At 42.8% G+C, this 17,943-nt stretch overlaps 1 protein-coding gene across 1 annotated transcript in view; it reads right to left on the bottom strand.

Annotated features, from left to right (window-relative positions):
- Positions 1–17,582, bottom strand: part of FER1L6 (fer-1 like family member 6) — a 96,478-nt gene extending 78,896 nt beyond the window's left edge. The window contains exon 1 of the mRNA XM_063299650.1: positions 17,486–17,582. Within this exon, the coding sequence (XP_063155720.1) occupies positions 17,486–17,502 (17 nt within the window). The 5' untranslated portion in view covers positions 17,503–17,582. The remainder of the gene's footprint in view (positions 1–17,485) is intronic.
- Positions 17,583–17,943: the final 361 nt, after the last annotated feature.

Here is a 17,943-nt window from a genome sequence, read left to right as displayed (position 1 = left end):
ATCCTTATGTACTTTTTTCCTAGCTGATGCTAGGGAGAGTGGAAGGCAAAAGGAAGAGGGGTCGACCAAGGGCAAGATGGATGGATGATATTCTAGAGGTGACGGACTCGTCCCTGGGGGAGCTGGGGGTGTTGACGACCGACAGGAAGCTCTGGCGTGGGCTGGTCCATGAAGTCACGAAGAGTCGGAAGCGACTAAACGAATAAACAACAACACTTTTTTCTTTAAATCACAGAATCCCTCAGTGCTATGGCAGAATCCATATGGAGTTGTTCTCCATGATGTGTCATTAATATCTAAGCAAAAACAACAGGGGACAAAACAGCATCTTGCTGATCCAAGATACTGATATCCAAGCATACTGAGAGCTATCCAGCTAAGCATTTCCCTTTTTGAGCAACGGAAAACACATTTGCAGAACAAATGGCATGTTTGTGCGGAACAGTTGGAACAAATGTATCGGTCCCGGGGTGTCACTTGCCAAGAATTAGAACAGTCAGTGGCTGATCAGTCCTTCCAAGAGTTGTAAAAATATGAAGAGCACAAACTGATAATTAAAAATAGAAGCCGAAGCAGAGATTTTAATGCAGCACAGAATCATAAATCCCTGTGTCTATTTCTTTTTACTTTATTTATACAATTTAGACACCACCCAACTACTGATAACCTCTTGGCAGCTTACACTTTAAAAAGGAGGAAATAATAGAATAGAAAAACAGATCATGTACCTCCAGAAGGAAAAAAACAAAACAAAACAAAATACACCTTAAGCATACACAGGTGCTCACAACCACTGTACTCCAAGGCCTGGGAGAATTGCTTTGAAATGCTTTTTCATACCTCTCTCAACTCAACTGAGCAGCCTTTTCCAAAGAAACCTCTCAAACCCCTCACCTCCAGCTTTCCTGCAATATCTCACAAGATTTAATCAACAGTCAAGGCCACAAGGGATGGATCAATGTAGCTGTGATATCTTCAGAAGTCTATTGTAAGAAGAATTTCCATATCTCCTGGGTGTTTTTTAAGCTGCTTTCAATTACCATGTGCAGATCTTAATCATTTTCATTATTCTGCTACAACTATGTATTGGAAGCAAGATTTAATATGAATAAAACTTCTCCCAATCGTTTTATTATGTTGCAAACAAAAATCTGGCTCGTAAGCTGGAAAATACAGCCGATTGTGGGTCTCTGCTGGTAGTCCAGAATAATGCATGTGTCTTTTAGATGCACACTCTATTCCAGTGTTTCTCAATCAGCAATATGGCTGGCTGGGGAATTCTGGGAGTTGAAGTCCATACATCTTAAAGTTGCTGAGACTGAGAAACACCGTGTCTATTCCATCACTTATATACTTCAGGACTACTCTCTAGCTTTGTTGACTAAAGAAAGAAAAATAAATTAAGCAGAGAAATATATATTACTATGTCTTGGAAAGTGTGTTTCCTTAATTTTACTGATGCTGCATTCTTCTTTTAGAAAATTGTAGCATTTATTTTTTAAAAGTTTCTAGAGCTTATGATTACAAAGCTAGATTTGAAAGTATATGAGAAATACTTAGTCTACTGAATTCTTTAGTCATTTGGGGATTAAGGAAGTTTCCAAAAGGTGGTCCAATGCTTAACTGTTGAATGCAAAAGCATGTCATTATGAGGAAAATTAGTTACACTAGAACAAAGCTTATTTATGTACAATCCAGATGTTCTTCTCATTGTCCTCCTTCAACTAGAAAAACATCCTATAGGACAGAGTCCTGAAACCTGCAGTGAATAGTGTATAATCCTGTTTAATTCATATTGCCCCCATTAATTCCAGCAAGATGAAGTCTGAACACAATAAAAGTCCACAATTTATTAATCAATCACTTGAGAAGGAAAAACTTCCTTATGACCAAGAACAGTATGTTCATATTAAGATTTACACATTTAAACTCAACAAACTTATCAAAAATCAAATTCTGAATGTAAGGTAAATGTTAGCAACACACGAAGATCGTTTTTTGAGTAACTTGGTCAGGTAAATTGGCAAGGAAAGCCCTGTTATTTGCTTATTCAGAATATATTCTTGCATATACTGTATATATAAAAATATATAGATTAAATAAACCCCATCTTATTGGGCAGCTCAAGAATTAAGGAAAACTGTGGAGTGGACCGCAGTGAGAAAATTAGTTACTAAATCCATAAATTAGTAAGACTGGGTTCACGCATCACATTAACCCTTATTTTTTAAACCATGGTTTCCTAAGTAAACTTCAATTCACTGGGTTCACAAAACATGCTAGTCATAAATCATATTTTGAAAGGCACAACAGTTGAATGCACACAAAATCCAAAATCCCAAAACAAATCAACTGCATTATTTGGTTAAAATGCATCCAGATCCATCGCCTGCTTGCTTGGAAGGAAGTTTATTTGTATTTATTTATAAAGCCAAGTAATCACCAGTGGGCTGTGATCATAATTAGCTGTGCACAGCTATGAAGAAGTCAGAATAACTAAAGAATCACCGAATCATTCTCAAATTTACCTCTGGGATTGGGGCCTGTTTCCTGAAGGCTCCATCACCCTGATGGATAGTTGGGCTTCTTGTCTGTCTTCTATATCCAGCACATATTCTCCCCTTAACATATCCCTACGTTTGAGACAGCTCTGCCCCTCAGTGATGGGTTAGTCAGATCTGCCAACACCTCCCTACAAAAGGCTAACCTGCTTCCTGTGCAAACATCAGGCTTCCTCAGGCTGGCTCAACTGGAAGCTTCCGTTCTTCAAACATTAAATATAAAATAAGGAATGAGTGACTCCAAAGAGGCCTTGTGATTGCAGGTATGTACTGCCCAAAACTATGATTTGTTTTAGCCATGGTTGGTGGAACTAACCACAATGGCTGGGTTCACACATAAAACTAAGCCAAAGCCCGAGCAAATCATAAGCAGCTTGCCAAACTCTGCTTTTCTGAATTGATCAGGAATTAGCAATAGAATGGTGTTCCTACACTGCATAAATGAATAAATACTATTTATTTAGCAAAACATTTTTTGTCATAGCTAAAATCCTTCCTCAATCTTTACTTACTATATTCTATTCAATATCTTGGGGGTAGGTTAATTTATTATTATTGTTGGGGGAGTTAAATAATTTTTATTTATTTCTATTGCTGTTTTTCTAATCTGAACATGTTACAACCTACCAGCCTATATGTTCATAAACACTGTAAAAACCAAACCAAACATTAGAAAAAAGCTTCCCTCTTGCTTTAATTTATTACTTTATTTCTTCTTTTTTAATTAAATTTCATTTAACCATAAAGGAATAATTTGGGGTGTCTGCAGGGTGTAGTAAAAAAATCAGGATGGTAGCCATGACGATGCGAGTGAAGCTCCGGCTATTTCTTAATGTGGTCATGTGCACCTGCTCATATTCCACATCAATTTAGAATTACTATTGATCATAATAGCTATGGTACATGCTTTATCTGAACATCCATAGAGATAGGTTTCTCCTTTCCAGCCCTAAGCTTCAAGAAAAGCTGTCCTTTGGGTAGAATGTAACATAATACCCGGTTGTAATTTTTCCCAGCTTATTACAAATCTGTCTTTTTAAAAAAAATCTGAATCCATTTACATCCCCTTAAGTTCCATGCTTTCACACAGACAACGTACAGTATTTCTCAAGGTCAATTTCCCAGCATTACAGATACCTCACATTGGAGTAAGCTTAATAAGTAGTAGATACACCTACAAAGGTCAGAACAGTGCAAGCCATGGTATTCCCTGTGACTTTCTATTGAAGTGAAAGTTGGACTTTGAAGAAGCAAGATAGGAAGAGTATTGATGCTTTTGAACTTTGATGTTGGAGAAGACTCCTGAGAATATCATGGACAGCCAAGAAAACAAACCAATGGATCATCAAACAAATCAACCCAGAGTTCTCACTCAAGGCACAAATGACCAGGCTCAAATTATCCTCCTGCGGACACATTATGTGAAGACCCAGCTCTCTGGAAAAGGCTCTAATGCTGGGAAAGGTGGAAGGGAAGAGAAGAAGAGGATGACCAGCAGCAAGGTAGATGGACTCAGTCATACTAATGAAGTTACCAAGTTGGGTTATGAAATGTCTGCAAGCAAACAACCAAGCTCAGAGAGCACCAAGGGACTCCACAGTTCAACCCTGAGCTACAGAGATTCTCTTCTGTTGGAATATGGGCTTAGCTGAGCTATCAATAACAGGCATTCATTATATTGGAATTAAATGCTAGATTTATTAAGAAATACAAAGGATACAAAAGCTTCACTTCTATCTAGGCTACAGTCTGAAGAGAGGGAGGCCTAAGAAAGAAGAGAGGCAAGACATCGTCTTTGTCTTAAACACAAAGCCTCTTTTACCTAACACGAGACCAGGTGAGAAACAGACAAAGGACAGCAGGTGAAAACTCTCTTCCGCATCTCTCTCTCTCTCGCCATATGCACTAATGATCAAAAGAGCTTATAGGAGGGCAAAGAAATGATGCAATCGCCAACCTTGCCTTCATATATGAGAGGGGTGCAGCTGCCAAAGCGCTCCTCTACCCTCACCTGTTTAGCGCCAGCAGTACAACGTCCTGCCAGTTTGAGGGAGGAGACTCATGAAACCTAAAGGATAATCTGTAAACTGGTGGTGAAAATAGCAAAGAGAAAACTCAAGATTCCTGCCCAAAATCTACCAGCATGCGTGGTATCCCCCTATCTACCACAGCCCAGGGATGGTCCATGGAGGGGCTGGGTGTTTTTTTAGAAGGCACAAGGTTAAAAAGGGCAGAGCTACAATTGTGGTGTTCTAGCCACCATTTTGATTTTTCTTTAACCTCATCCCCATAAATGCACCTGCAGCTCCCTACTCCAAGAAATTTTAAGTGTCATGTCTGGCTCCCAGAAGAATATAAGAGGGCAGCGTTTTGGTGTCTAGTGTTTAGTGTCACCAACACTGACGCTGACACTAGTGTTTAGTGTCAAAGCCAGTTTGATGTAGTGGTTAAGGCATTAGGCTAGAAATCAGGGGACCATGAGTTCTAGTCCTGCCTGAGGCATGAAAGCCAGGCTGGGTGACTTTGGGCCAGTCACTTTCTCTCAGCCCTAGGAAGGAGGCAATGGCAAAGCACTTCTGAAAAACCTTGCCAAGAAAACTGCAGGGACTTCTCCAGGCAGTCACCAGGAATCAACACTGATTCAAAGGCACAAACACACACAAAATGTTAGTGTCTAGGATACTTTTTCCTTCTTCATTGTCCATTAGAAAACACAACCTTTGGCATGAATTCAGACCTGTTCACTGTCATTCCACAGTGCAGAATACAGAATAATGGATTTAAGTTACAAAGAAGTGGATTCTGACTGAAGGTTAGGGGGAAAAAAACTTCCTAAGAGTTTGAGGCACCAATTATCCAGAAAAACGGTGGAGGTCATCTTCATTAGACAGCCATCTGCATCTTTGATGCTTTAGTTTGGATTGCTGAGCTGAGCAGAGGTTGAAATCTATGCCCTAAAGGGTTTTTTCCAACTCTGATTTGAAAGAATAGAATGAGATGTCATGGCAACATTGTAATCCCCTACGAATTTCTGCTATTAAACAGATTAAAAATCTGTTAATTGTACAACAATAAATTAATCCATGCCATTCACCATAAATGCAGATGAATCTCATCCTTTTCCTTTATATTCTTCCCCTTTGTTTTTTACAGACTGAGAGAGGTGAATACAAAGGTTAAATAGAAATTTCTGTGTTTACAAAGGAGGTGTTTCGTTAGGCATCATGATAAATTTAAGCAGGGGCTCCACCTAGCCACAAGTCATAAGGTATGTATCATAGGCCTTGAAATTGGAAAGCTTTTGCACGAAATAGGGTTCCCATCAAAACTGAAAGACAACATCTCACACTGCTAGTGACTGAAGAATTCTAGATGGCACTACTTCATAGTTCTGCAACATATTTTAGCTGTCTGCCTAGATTACAGCACTTCTGGAGAACGGTGCTTATCTTTAATAAAGGAGCAAGTATTTATTAAGAAATTTTATTCTGATACTTCGGTATCAAGCCTGCATACCTAATCTGACTGTATTCAAGGTGCAAGAAAGAAAGACCATGCGATGTGCTAGATTACTTGAGCCTGACATGGTATCTATTCCATTATCGAAAGAGAGAAACATGTGGCAATCAGAGAGATGCAGCACCACCCAGAGTTGTTTGTAGAGATGGGCAGTGAAGAAATGTAATCAATCAATCAATCAATCAGGAACCAGAACTTGGAAAGGTGATGGCAGCCCTGAGAACAGAAGCCTTCAAAGTTAGTAAATGCTAAAAAGTGTCAAAAGAAGCAATATAAAGGAGTCAAAGAGGGAAATCCTTAGTGACCTATAGGTTGAGAAGATCCAACAAGGTAATGATACAGAAGTGGATCTTCCAATGTACCACCCCTTCCTCCTTTTTGAATTAGACCTTTGCTAGGGTAGATCATATCTTCCATTGTGTTGGAGGGGAAGGCTTTAGAACCACTGTTATCAGATTCTGTCAGCCGTTCAAGGTAGACCAGACTAGGAAACCAGAGTCATGCATGCTAATAGTACTTTATTTATAAGCTTATAGTAACAGAACTTTACAAGTCTGAATGTCCTTCCTCCCTCCTTCCCTTTATCTTCATGAGAACCAGGGAGGGTCTTGCCTGAGATGCTTACTCGGGTTACAGCTCTGGCCCAGACTCAGATTTCCTTTTTGTGACCATTGTCTTGATTGCGGCTTTTTTTCCTCCCCCTCAGGGTTGTTCCTTCTTCCCATTACAGTTTCTGCTAAGTATTTGGGAATCACTTTATTCTCCTCATGCAAACAACAATAATGAGACATCTGTGGGATGTCCTAGCTAGTCTGTCTTTCCACCCACATAAGCTAACCATGAATTAAGGGAAAAGTGAAAAAACATATGCATAGAATTCATTCATGTAAATATAATGCTCTTTGGTTTAAGATTGCTCTTCATGTGAAATTGCTTGGGAAGTCGACAGTTCTCCAACTCAATCTAGAACAGGAGATTGCCCCTGCAGGATCTGAAGAAAGATCTACATAGTCTAGTCTTCCCCAGCTGGGCGCACTTTATATATGAGCACTTCAACTCCTAAAATTCCCCAGCCAGCATGGTCATGGAATCTACAGTCTATTCCACTGGTTAAAATGTATGGGAAATCCACAGCAGAATATCATCTTATCCATAAATAAATTTCAGTTGAAGCTCTGCTTCAGTGCTTCTGAGGGACAGTTGAGAAATTGAAGACTACTGTTCTCTTCCCTTCTTTGTTTGTGACATATATACCATGAAGTATATCTAAGTGCTCCCTAGATCTCCCAAAAGAAATGTTAAGGTCATTATGGGCAGACTTGTAGATGAAATTATTAATCTGTCTCAGTACATCCCTAAAACAAATAAAGGCTGAACCTCTGGCATTGTCATCACTTTTGACTGTGGGGAGAGATCTGTCAACACCACCACTGCATTGCTGTGAAAAGTCAAGAGCTGAAAGCAAGGAATTTGTTAACGAACAAATGTTGTATAATGAACTGTCTTTACATTCCTTTAGTTATGTTTTTACCTTGACAATGGGAAAAATGTCAATAGTTCTGGGAGTTGAAGTCCACCCATCTTAAAGTGGCTAAGGTTGAGAAACACTGCTCTACTGGATGCCAAGTGGTCTACATAAAACAACCTTCCCCAGCTTGGTGCCTTTCTGATATTTTGGACTTCAGCACCCATTATACCCCTCCAATACAATACGGAGAGAATGTAAGATCCAAGAGCTTGAAAACTGTATTCAGGCAACAACAGAGGTATTTTAATATCTAGGAGACAACAGCACATTCTCTAAACAAGTGCATACAAAACGTTTGCTTGCTTATTTATTTCCTGATTGCCTGTTCATTGTCCTGTTGCAAAATTACTCTCCACCCCCAAGTGTAAGGATTGCCTACCCTAATAGACTCAGACTCACAAGCAGGAACTTAATGATATCTGATTTATTAAAGAATAGTATGCAAATACAGAGAAAGCTGAGAATGAGCAAAAGCACGCCAAATACAAACTAAAAACCCTCGGCTCAAACGTAATCCCTCCCCTCGCCTTGCCATTGCAAACTCCCCGCCCCCCCAGGTGCTGGTAACCGTTTCTGCTGATGTCCTGGGAAAGAAACCTTGAACACAGGAGATAACCCAAACACATTCTAATCCAGCTGCCAACATATAACAATCCCACGAGATGGAATCCTCCTCCCCTCCCAGACGAAACACGCATCAGCCAAATGACATGTGAAACGTTACGATGTAACGGTAACATTGGAATGGTGAACATGACATACCGCCCCCCCAGAAAACACTAAGGAGCAGGTTTCAGAGGATAAGCTAGATGAAAGCGTCTAACTAAAACAGGAGAGTGAACATCATGGGCAGACACCCACTCAGGGTGGGGAAAGTGTTTCCACCAAATGAGGTACTGCAGGGTGCCACGAAGTCGGCAAGAATCAAGGACCTCCTTCACCTCAAAATGTTGCTGTCCATCAATCATGATTGGAGCAGGAGGTGGGGGTTGCGGATGCCAATGATTGGAGTGGTTGACAGGCTTGAGCAAACTGCAATGAAAAACAGGATGTAAACGTTTCAAATTGTGTGGCAAATCCAGTTTAAACGTGACCGGGTTCACAACTCCCACAATGGGAAAAGGACCAACAAACTTAGGAACCAACTTCTTCGAGGGCTGAGGGGACTTAATGAACTTGGTGGAAAGGTAGACCTTATCACCAACTTTAAAAGCAGGTTGAAGGGCTCGTCGCTTATCAGCGTGCAGTTTATAGGCAGATTGGGCATCAGCCAACGCCTGCTGAATCACTGGCCACGAATCTGCCAGTTGAGCAGCCCAATCAGAAGCAGAGCAGGGCTGCGCGGGGGGTTGAGGCAATTCAGGAATGGGAACAAAATCCTGTCCAAAAACAATATGGAAAGGGTGTGCCCTGTGCTCTGATGGATGGTGTTGTTATAAGCCACCTCAGCAAAAGGTAGCAGATCAACCCAATTATCCTGCTGATAGTTGACAAATGCCCTCAAAAATTGTTCCAGGGTGGAATTAAGAACCTCCGTAGATCCGTCAGTCTCTGGATGCGATGCAGTGGACAACGCCTGCTTGGTGCCCACCAGCCTCAAAAATGCCTTCCAAAATTGGGAAGTGAACTGTGTCCCACGGTCCGTGACCAAGCGGGAGGGGCTACCGTGAATCCGGTAGATGTGGATTAGAAAAAGGTGGGCCAATTGATGAGCAGACGGAATAGAAGCACATGGAATGAAATGGGCTTGCTTGGAAAAGTAGTCTTTTACCACCCAAATCACAGTCTTTCTCTGACTAGGAGGCAAATCCACAATGAAGTCCATAGAAATCTCCTCCCAAGGACGGGAGGGGCTGGCCACCGGCTGCAGCAGCCCGTGCGGCTTACCCCCCTTCTGTTTTGACATGGCACAGACAGGACAAGAAGCAACATAACTTTTTACATCACGTCTCAATGTGGGCCACCAAAATTGGCAGCATACCAGATGCAAGGTTTTGACAAACCCAAAATGACCAGCCACTTTATCATCATGAGAACTAATCAAAATTTCCCTTCGCAGACTGTCAGGGACATAGAGGTGGTTTTGCTTCCAAGCGAAGCCTCTGTCAAATGTAACATTGTCTCTATTCGCTTGCAACCAAGTGTCAGATTTCACCTCTAGCAGAAACTGTTGTTGCAATTGCGAAGGAATTGGCATCCTTCCCCCAGCCGGTGAAACTGAAGCTGGGGGCAGCTGCGCATGAGTTTGACTGTGTGTGACAGCCTGCAAACCCAATTGGGGTTCTGTCCACAGTGTACCCACAACGTCATGTGCCTGGACCGAATCCTGGGGCAGGTGGGAAAGCGCATCAGCCAGGAAGATTTTCTTGCTCAGAATGAATTTCAACTTAAAGTCAAAGCAACTGAAAAATTGAGCCCAGCGGATCTGCTTAGGACTGAGCTTACAGGGCGTGCTGAGCACTTCCAAATTTTTATGGTCAGTCCAAACCTCAAAAGGACATTTAGCCCCCTCTAAGAGGTGGTGCCATGCCTCCAAAGCAGCCTTGACTGCAAAAGCTTCTTTCTCCCAAACATGCCACCACCCTTCCGTCTCGGAAAATTTCCAGGACAGATACGCACACGGCTTCAGGTGGTTGTCAGCATCCGCTTGCAGCAAGAGCGCTCCAGTTGAGAAATTGGAAGCATCCACTTGAACTACAAAGGGTTTAGTGGGATCAGGGTGTTGAAGAATGGGTTCAGCAGTGAACAGGCTTTTGAGCTTGTTGAAAGCCAACTGGCAGTCAGGTGTCCAATTAAGCAATGCCCCCGGGTTCTTTACCTTGCGTGTGTCCCCCAACCCCTTCATGCATAACAAGTCAGTGAGAGGCAACGCAATTTCGGCGAACCCCTGGATGAATTGGCGGTAATAGTTGGAAAACCCAAGAAAACTTCAGAGCTGCCTGCAGGTGCGCAGGCACTCCCACCCCAAAATAGCTTGAATCTTCACAGGATCCATCTCAATGCCCTTGTCAAAGATCCTGTACCCCAGGTAGTCAAGCTGAGTCTGATGAAATTCACACTTAGAAAGCTTAGCATAGAGCTCACCCTTTCTCAGTTTGCTAAGCACCTGTTTCACCAAGCGCTCATGTTCCTCTTCCATTTCAGTATAAATCAAAACATCATCCAAATAGACCAGTACACCCTTGAACAAATGTTCATGTAACACTTCATTGATCAATTGCATGAACACCCCTGGTGCCCCCGCCAACCCAAAAGGCAAAACTTTATACTGAAAAGAACCCAGTGGACAATTGAAAGCAGTCTTCCATTCATCCCCCTCCCGTATGCAGATGCAGAAATAGGCTTCCCGCAAATCCAGCTTAGAGAAGATTTTCCCCTTAGCCAGATGTGCTAACCTGTCTTTTATTAACGGCAGAGGATATTTGTTTAATATCGAGACTGCATTTAATCCGCAGTAATCTGTACAAAGTCTCAATGTCCCATCCTTCTTCGCTCAAAACAAGACGGGGGCGCCCACTGGCGAATTTGCTGGTTCAATAAAACCCCTGGCCAAGTTTTTGTCCACAAACTCCCTCAACGCTGCCAGTTCCTTTTGAGTCATGGCATAAATTTTTGGTTTGGGCAGTTGAGCATCGGGGACCAACTCTATCGCACAGTCAGTTTTTCGATGGGGTGGGACTTGGTCTGCTTCTTTCTCACCAAACACATCCACAAAGCCTTGGTATTGCTCCGGCAAGCCCTCCAGTGGGGTGACAGTGAAATGCGGGGTTGCTGCCGCCACCCTCCCCACTGCAGCCTCTGGAGCGTCTTCCTCCCCAGGGGCTTGATAGAAACCATCCCCAAAAGTCAAAGTCCTGTGTACCCAATTTATATAGGGGTTTTGTTGGACCAACCAAGGAATCCCCAGAATGACTAAGGGATGCCCCACAGTCGCCACCACAAACGGCAGCCCCTCACGGTGGCTGCCCATTTGCAACGCCACCATGCCCGTGTAATGGGTGACCGGTTTCCACCCCGCCATAGAACCATCCAGCTGGGTGAAAATCATGGGACACTGCAGTGGAAAGCTGGGTAACTCCAAAGCAGCCACCACGTCAGGGTGCATCAAGCAACGCGAACACCCCAAATCGATCAATGCCGAAACTTCAATGGTTCTTGTGCGGGAGCCTAACTTCACTTTCATGTTCAGTGTGGGATAGTTGGCACTCACCAAAACATGTTCGCGCCCATCCTCCACCACCTGCCCACAGGTGCTCCTTAGAGCAGGTGGCTGGCGTTTCCCGCCAGCTGGTGTAGATCGGGCTCCCCCTTGCACCCGAAGTAGGGAACCTCCTCCACTTCAGTTTCAGCCATGGCTGCCTTCATTTTCCTGGGTAGGGAGGGAGATTTCCCCGCCAGCTTCCCCGAACGATCATCGGTCTTGACCTTCCTTTCCACATCAGAGGCACTGCCCTTTCGCATAGCGGCACTCCACCAGTCTTATCCGGTCAGGGGTTTGGGAATCCTCCTTTCCCTCCTGCCTCACCACGGTTGGGGACATCGGGTATCACTGCTTCCAAGACGTTTTGGACGTCCCTGGTAGGGGTCCCTGTGTTTCATCCCAGGTGACCAGTTCGCCTGGCAACTCGCTGGTCAGTTCAGGGGCTCTTTTACCTCCAACCTCCTCTTCTCCCAGGCTGGAGCTCGACACCTCCCGAATTTCTGAGAGCTCCTGAGTAGGGACCCTCTCTGTTCTTATCACCGTGGAGTCAGGTTCCCCCTCACTCGATTCCTCGCTTCCCGTGATTTGGGGATTTGGTTTGCTCATCGCTAGCACTTCTCCCTCACAAAATAAATCTGGAAAGGGGCTAATGGAAAATTTTTTGAGATTCTCAGCTTTATGTAAGGATTGCCTACCCTAATAGATTCAGACTCACAAGCAGGAACTTAATGATATCTGATTTATTAAAGAATAGTATGCAAATACAGAGAAAGCTGAGAATGAGTAAAAGCACGCCAAATACAAACTAAAAACCCTCGGCTCAAATGTAATCCCTCCCCTCGCCCTGCCGTTGCAAACTCCCCCCCCCCCCCCAGGTGCTGGTAACCATTTCTGCTGATGTCCTGGGAAAGGAACCTTGAACACACGAGATAACCCAAACACATTCCAATCCAGCTGCTAACATACAACAATCCCACGAGATGGAATCCTCCTCCCCTCCCAGACGAAACACGCATCAGCCAAATGACATGCGAAACGTTACGATGTAACGGTAACATTGGAATGGTGAACATGACACAAGTGGCTCAGAGAAGCAAAGATAACAGCTTTTTTTCATGCATTTTGCTGTGGCTTCTCAAGAAAAATGTGCTAATGATTTGCCTTAAATGATAAGAGTCCATTTTATTGCCATAAATCATATGACTCATGCAGTCATATCCTTGTTTCATTCAATCTATCAGTTCTGTTTGTTTGCTATTCGCCAATGGCACACAATGAGTGTATGAGTTGCTGAAACACCATCAGCACAATAAGACAAAGAGGAAAAGGAACATATAAGGAGCAAAACTCAGGTGGTGACACAGAGTCATTCCACAAGATATGTAAGGCATTTTGCAGTCAAGGCATGACATTTCAGATGCCTTTCCTGAGCGTCCTGACGTTTGCAGGAAACATTAGCTAGGATCACCAATAGTCACCCCAAGAAATGATTTTGAAAGCAGCAAAATAGAAACCAAGCAGGTGGCTGTGTCAGGCCCAGCCCAAGAACGACGAAGAATCAATCCAGTCAAACTTCAGTTCTTTATGTGCTCACACCGTATAGACAGAATCTTGCCAGACTAAAGCTGCTTTACCTGACCTAAGGGGGAATAACCTGGGAAGGCTCTAGGGTGGGGCTAGTCTGAATCTCTTAGTCTTCTCACATTCCATCCCTGGACTGCTTTTTCTCTTATCTTGCCTTCCTCCTTGGAATGTGCTCCCTCCTTCCTGAGAACCAGCGGCATTACTGAAGACCATCACATCACCTCCCGCTTCAGAGACACATTATATAACAGGCTGTTTGATTACTCAGGGGGACTGCCATGTACACCAAACATCCTCATCATTTTCATGGTTATGTTAGTCTTGATCAGTTTGTTAGGAATAAACATAGATTCCAAGTGACAGCCAACAGAGCTACTGTGGTTAACTAAACTGTGAAACAGCATTACTCAGGAGCAAATCTTGGGTTTCTAAAGAGAAAGTGCTCAGCATGGAACTTCAGACACCCCTATTTAAATTAATTCCCAGGGCATATGGCTTTGGCCATCTTGAAGACACTTTGTTTTTTGGACTATTTTCTTAGAGCAGTGTTTCTCAATCTTGGCAACTTTAAGATGTGTGGGGACTTTAGCCCCCAAGGCTGGCTGGGGAATTCTGGGAGTTGAAGTCCACACATCTTAAAGTTGCCAAGGTTGAGAAACACTGTCTCAGAGGAACATTGATGGGGACTTGCAAATTGAAATCAGCAGGACAGGCCTCCCCTCGTAGATCTCCTCTCTCAAAGAATTCCTCAACATGGCAAACAAGAAAGATGAGATGAGAACAAGATGAGACATGACTGCAATTCCATTGCATCTGGAGGACACCAGTTAGGCAAAAATTGCATTACAATGTGTAGGCGTGTGTGTATGACCAAACAGATTTATCTGACCCATATTTATATTTTCAGGTATTGTAATGAGCTGTAGGAAGAACCTTGGAAGAGCCACAGCCAGGACAATGGTCAGACAAGAGATATTTCAGCCCCCAAAAGGAATGGGGGTGGACAAAGCATCTCAGGAGGGACCCCTCCCTAGTTCTCTGGAAAGCAAAGGCAAGGGAGGGGAGAAGCACTTCCAGACGTGCAAGATTCTGTTAATGTAACCCTACAATAAAGGTAGTGATAGAACTCATGGTTCTGGCTTCCTGCCTGGGCTACCTCAAAGGGATGATGGGTGTACACCTTCAGGCATCAAATGCAAGGGTAAGAATCCAGTGGCCTTCAAAATGGTACTGAACTACAATTCCCTATACGTCTCACTGTAGACTTCACTAGCAACCTTTTGATGTTAGCAACCTCTGGTGGAGGACAAGTACCCCATACCTGGTCTAATGTGTAGTGTGACATTCCTTTTTGGAATGTCTAGATCAGCCTTTCTCAACCTGACCCTGGGGGAACCCTTGAAATATTTTTCAGGCCTCAGGGACCCCTGCACATTCAGGCTCAAATCTAGGCCAGAAGTTACAAAATGATTATATTTGTTTCATGTGTAGGCCTGTATATGTGCATTAACAGTGTTCTTAAACTAAAAACAAAGAATGAAACTTACTTCTTTAATATGAAGTTGCCCAAATTTGGAATAATTTTTTAAATAAATCATGATCTCCCAGGGAAGCCCTAGTGACCTCTCACAGAACCCTAGGGTTTCATGGAACCCTGGTTGAGAAACCCTGTTCTAGATCATGTTGATAAGCTGAGGGGGAAAGGTCTCTAACCCTTTCCACCCTCTAGCTCCTTATCCAAACTCTATCCATGTGGCCAATAGTATCTGCTGTGACTGGGAGCAACTGTCTAGGTTTCTCCTATTATGTGCTACACTGTTTTTCACTGGAGCTGCAATGCAATGTATATTCAACATGCAAAACATTTTCTCTCACACTAGGGTTATCTTCTCTAGCCAAACTTTGTAAGAAGGAGCATGAGAACCAAGAGCAGTTTAATAGTGCAATCAGTCATCAAGTGGTGCTCTCCCATTAATTCAAGCAGAGGCTGGATAGCCATCCAGCAGAAATGCTTTAATCTGAATTTCTCCATTAATTGGGATTGGATTCATTGGTCCATTCTAGCCCTACAACAGTATGAAAAGGAGAAGGCCATTGAGAAAAGACTTCTAGATCCTGAACCAATCAAATGACAATGGACAGTTGCTGTGCTAAAAACAACCTGGGCAACTCACTCCTTCAACCTATACTACCCACTCATTTAATTATCCAGGTAATTGAAAGAACTAACCAAATTAAACTTGTTCCAATTTCATCCTTTCTAAAATGGGTTGGCCACTCTATATCAGCTGCTGTTTGGAGACCTTACCCAATCTCAAAACCTCCAAATGGATGGAGACTTCTTTTCTCAGAATTCTCCAGTCAATGTGGCCATTGCTGAGAACTCTGGGAATGGAAGCCTACACATCTGAAAGGAGCCCAAGGTAGGGGAAACCAGATGATGATGATGATGCAGATGCAGAGAAACAGATAACAGACCATATTCCAGCAAAAGTGAATACAACTAAAGATTTAGGCCTGTTTTGTTTTGTTTTGTTTTAATTTGACTTAGTGTAGAAAATATAACAGGGCATGTCTCAGGTAGGTGTCTCTAGAGAGGGAATTTGGAAGCTATGAAACTGCTAAATGGGAAAGTATTCTCCCAGGCAGCCACTGACCATTCTGGAAGCATTACTAGTTTTCATCACTGAACTGCTAGATTCCATTATTACTACAGAACTGAGGTGTAGAAGTAGGAAATACAACTTCTGGTTGCCATTCAGGATTTATGAATATAATTCTAGATGTAGCACTCCCGCTGTCAACAGTGACATAGTCCCCATATGTAATATCAGGCATGGCAAAACCCACCAGATTTAATGGATTTGTGCATTCCAAGCTTTCCACACAATCAGTTTGTGGATTAAGACTTTAAGAGTACCATCAGCACTCCAAATCTTCCAATCCCTCAAGACACCAATGGTACTAGTATAATTCCCAGGATTTACTGAGGTTACTAGGATTGACCTTCATCTTATAATATTTGCACTTATTTATCAACTTGTATAGTTAATCATAAGTAGAAACTTCACGGCATTAACATTCCACTGGAGTCCTGAAGTTCTCTGCTCCCCATCAGATTTTCAGGACAATATTCAAATTCAGAAAGGGGTTTCCTGAGCTCTAAGCTAATTTTTGATTCCCACTGCAATAACTTAAAGATAAATTAGAAACTGGGTGTGTGTTTAACCACCCCACTCCAATGCCATCAGCCATTAGATTGAGGAAACCTGTAACTCTCCAGGTGTTGCTGACCTACAAATTGCCGCATTCCTGGTCACTATGACCAATAGTAAGGCATGGTGAGAATTTTAGTTTGATAACTCTAAGAAGTAACAGGCTTCTTTCCTCTGTTGTACACAGAGAAATCTCCTTAATAAGAGGAAAGCACTTAAGCCACTATTTTTAACAAAGCCAGACTGGTTGAGCAGGTGCGGCAACTTCACTAATTCTTCTGTTGTCCTAAACCTAGTCTTACAAACCTAAAATCACGGAACCATAAGAAATATTTTAGAAAACACATACATTAATGCTCTCTCCCATTGATATGCAGGTCTATTCTGAAGTAAGTCCCACTGATTATGTTCACATAACATGCTTCCCTTCAGTTAGTTAAACCACTTTATTCAACCCAATTTTCTATCTTTACACAGTACAGTAAACCATAAACAAACCATGTGGGTTGGATGTCTATGACAAGCTTGGCTAATAATTTTCTCATTTGTGGTTCATGGTACCATGTGAACACAGCCACTGTACATTCAACTCAAGCTGGCAACTCTAAAGCATCTGAAAATAGTATTTGTTAAATATAACTGCATGCCTTTGGTTGCCACTGGCATCTTGCAGGAGCCATGTAGACACTGCAACTATTGCTGCAGCTAGTTCAGCCTTCCCCACCACTTGATTCCAAGCGTGGGGACTCCAAGTCTCAGAGCTCCCATCCAGCATGTTGTAGTCTGCCCCAACACTTGTAGAAAGTGAGGATGAGCTGATTCATCATCTGATCCTCCCAACCCAGATTGCCATCATGCTTCAGATGTGTTAACTTACTTTGGTGGCTTCTCCATGGTTCTTTTGACTTCCACGCTTACTTCCCAATAGCCTACTATAGACGGTATTTCCTGTAGCTACTCAAGAAACAAGCCATTCTTCTTCTGTTCCTGTCTATAGGATTTCCCTGTAGTTAACTTCCCAAGATAACAGCTGCTGCAACAGGGTGGGGCTGTTCAAACATACAGTTATATTCATGACTTTTGACATGAAGCCCAAGAGCATCCAAGACTGTGCAGTTTAAATGAGGCAATGCACAACTGTTTGACATTTTCCTTCAGTTAGATCTTCTACAAAACATATATCAATCACATTTCTTCAAACTGGGGCAATTCACAGCTCTCACAACTTCGTTTTGAGGGACACTGAGCAGTTTTGTTTTTTAATGCTTCGTTTCTGTTTTCAGGGCATCTTTTGCCTAAAGGACAAAGATGATCAGTTGCAGTGTGAGAACAGGA

This window comes from Candoia aspera, chromosome 3 (genome assembly GCF_035149785.1).
Source record: "Candoia aspera isolate rCanAsp1 chromosome 3, rCanAsp1.hap2, whole genome shotgun sequence".
NCBI classification, from domain to species: Eukaryota; Metazoa; Chordata; class Lepidosauria; order Squamata; family Boidae; genus Candoia; species Candoia aspera.
Note: the sequence above shows the minus strand (reverse complement) of the source record. Positions and strands in the feature narration are given on the sequence as shown.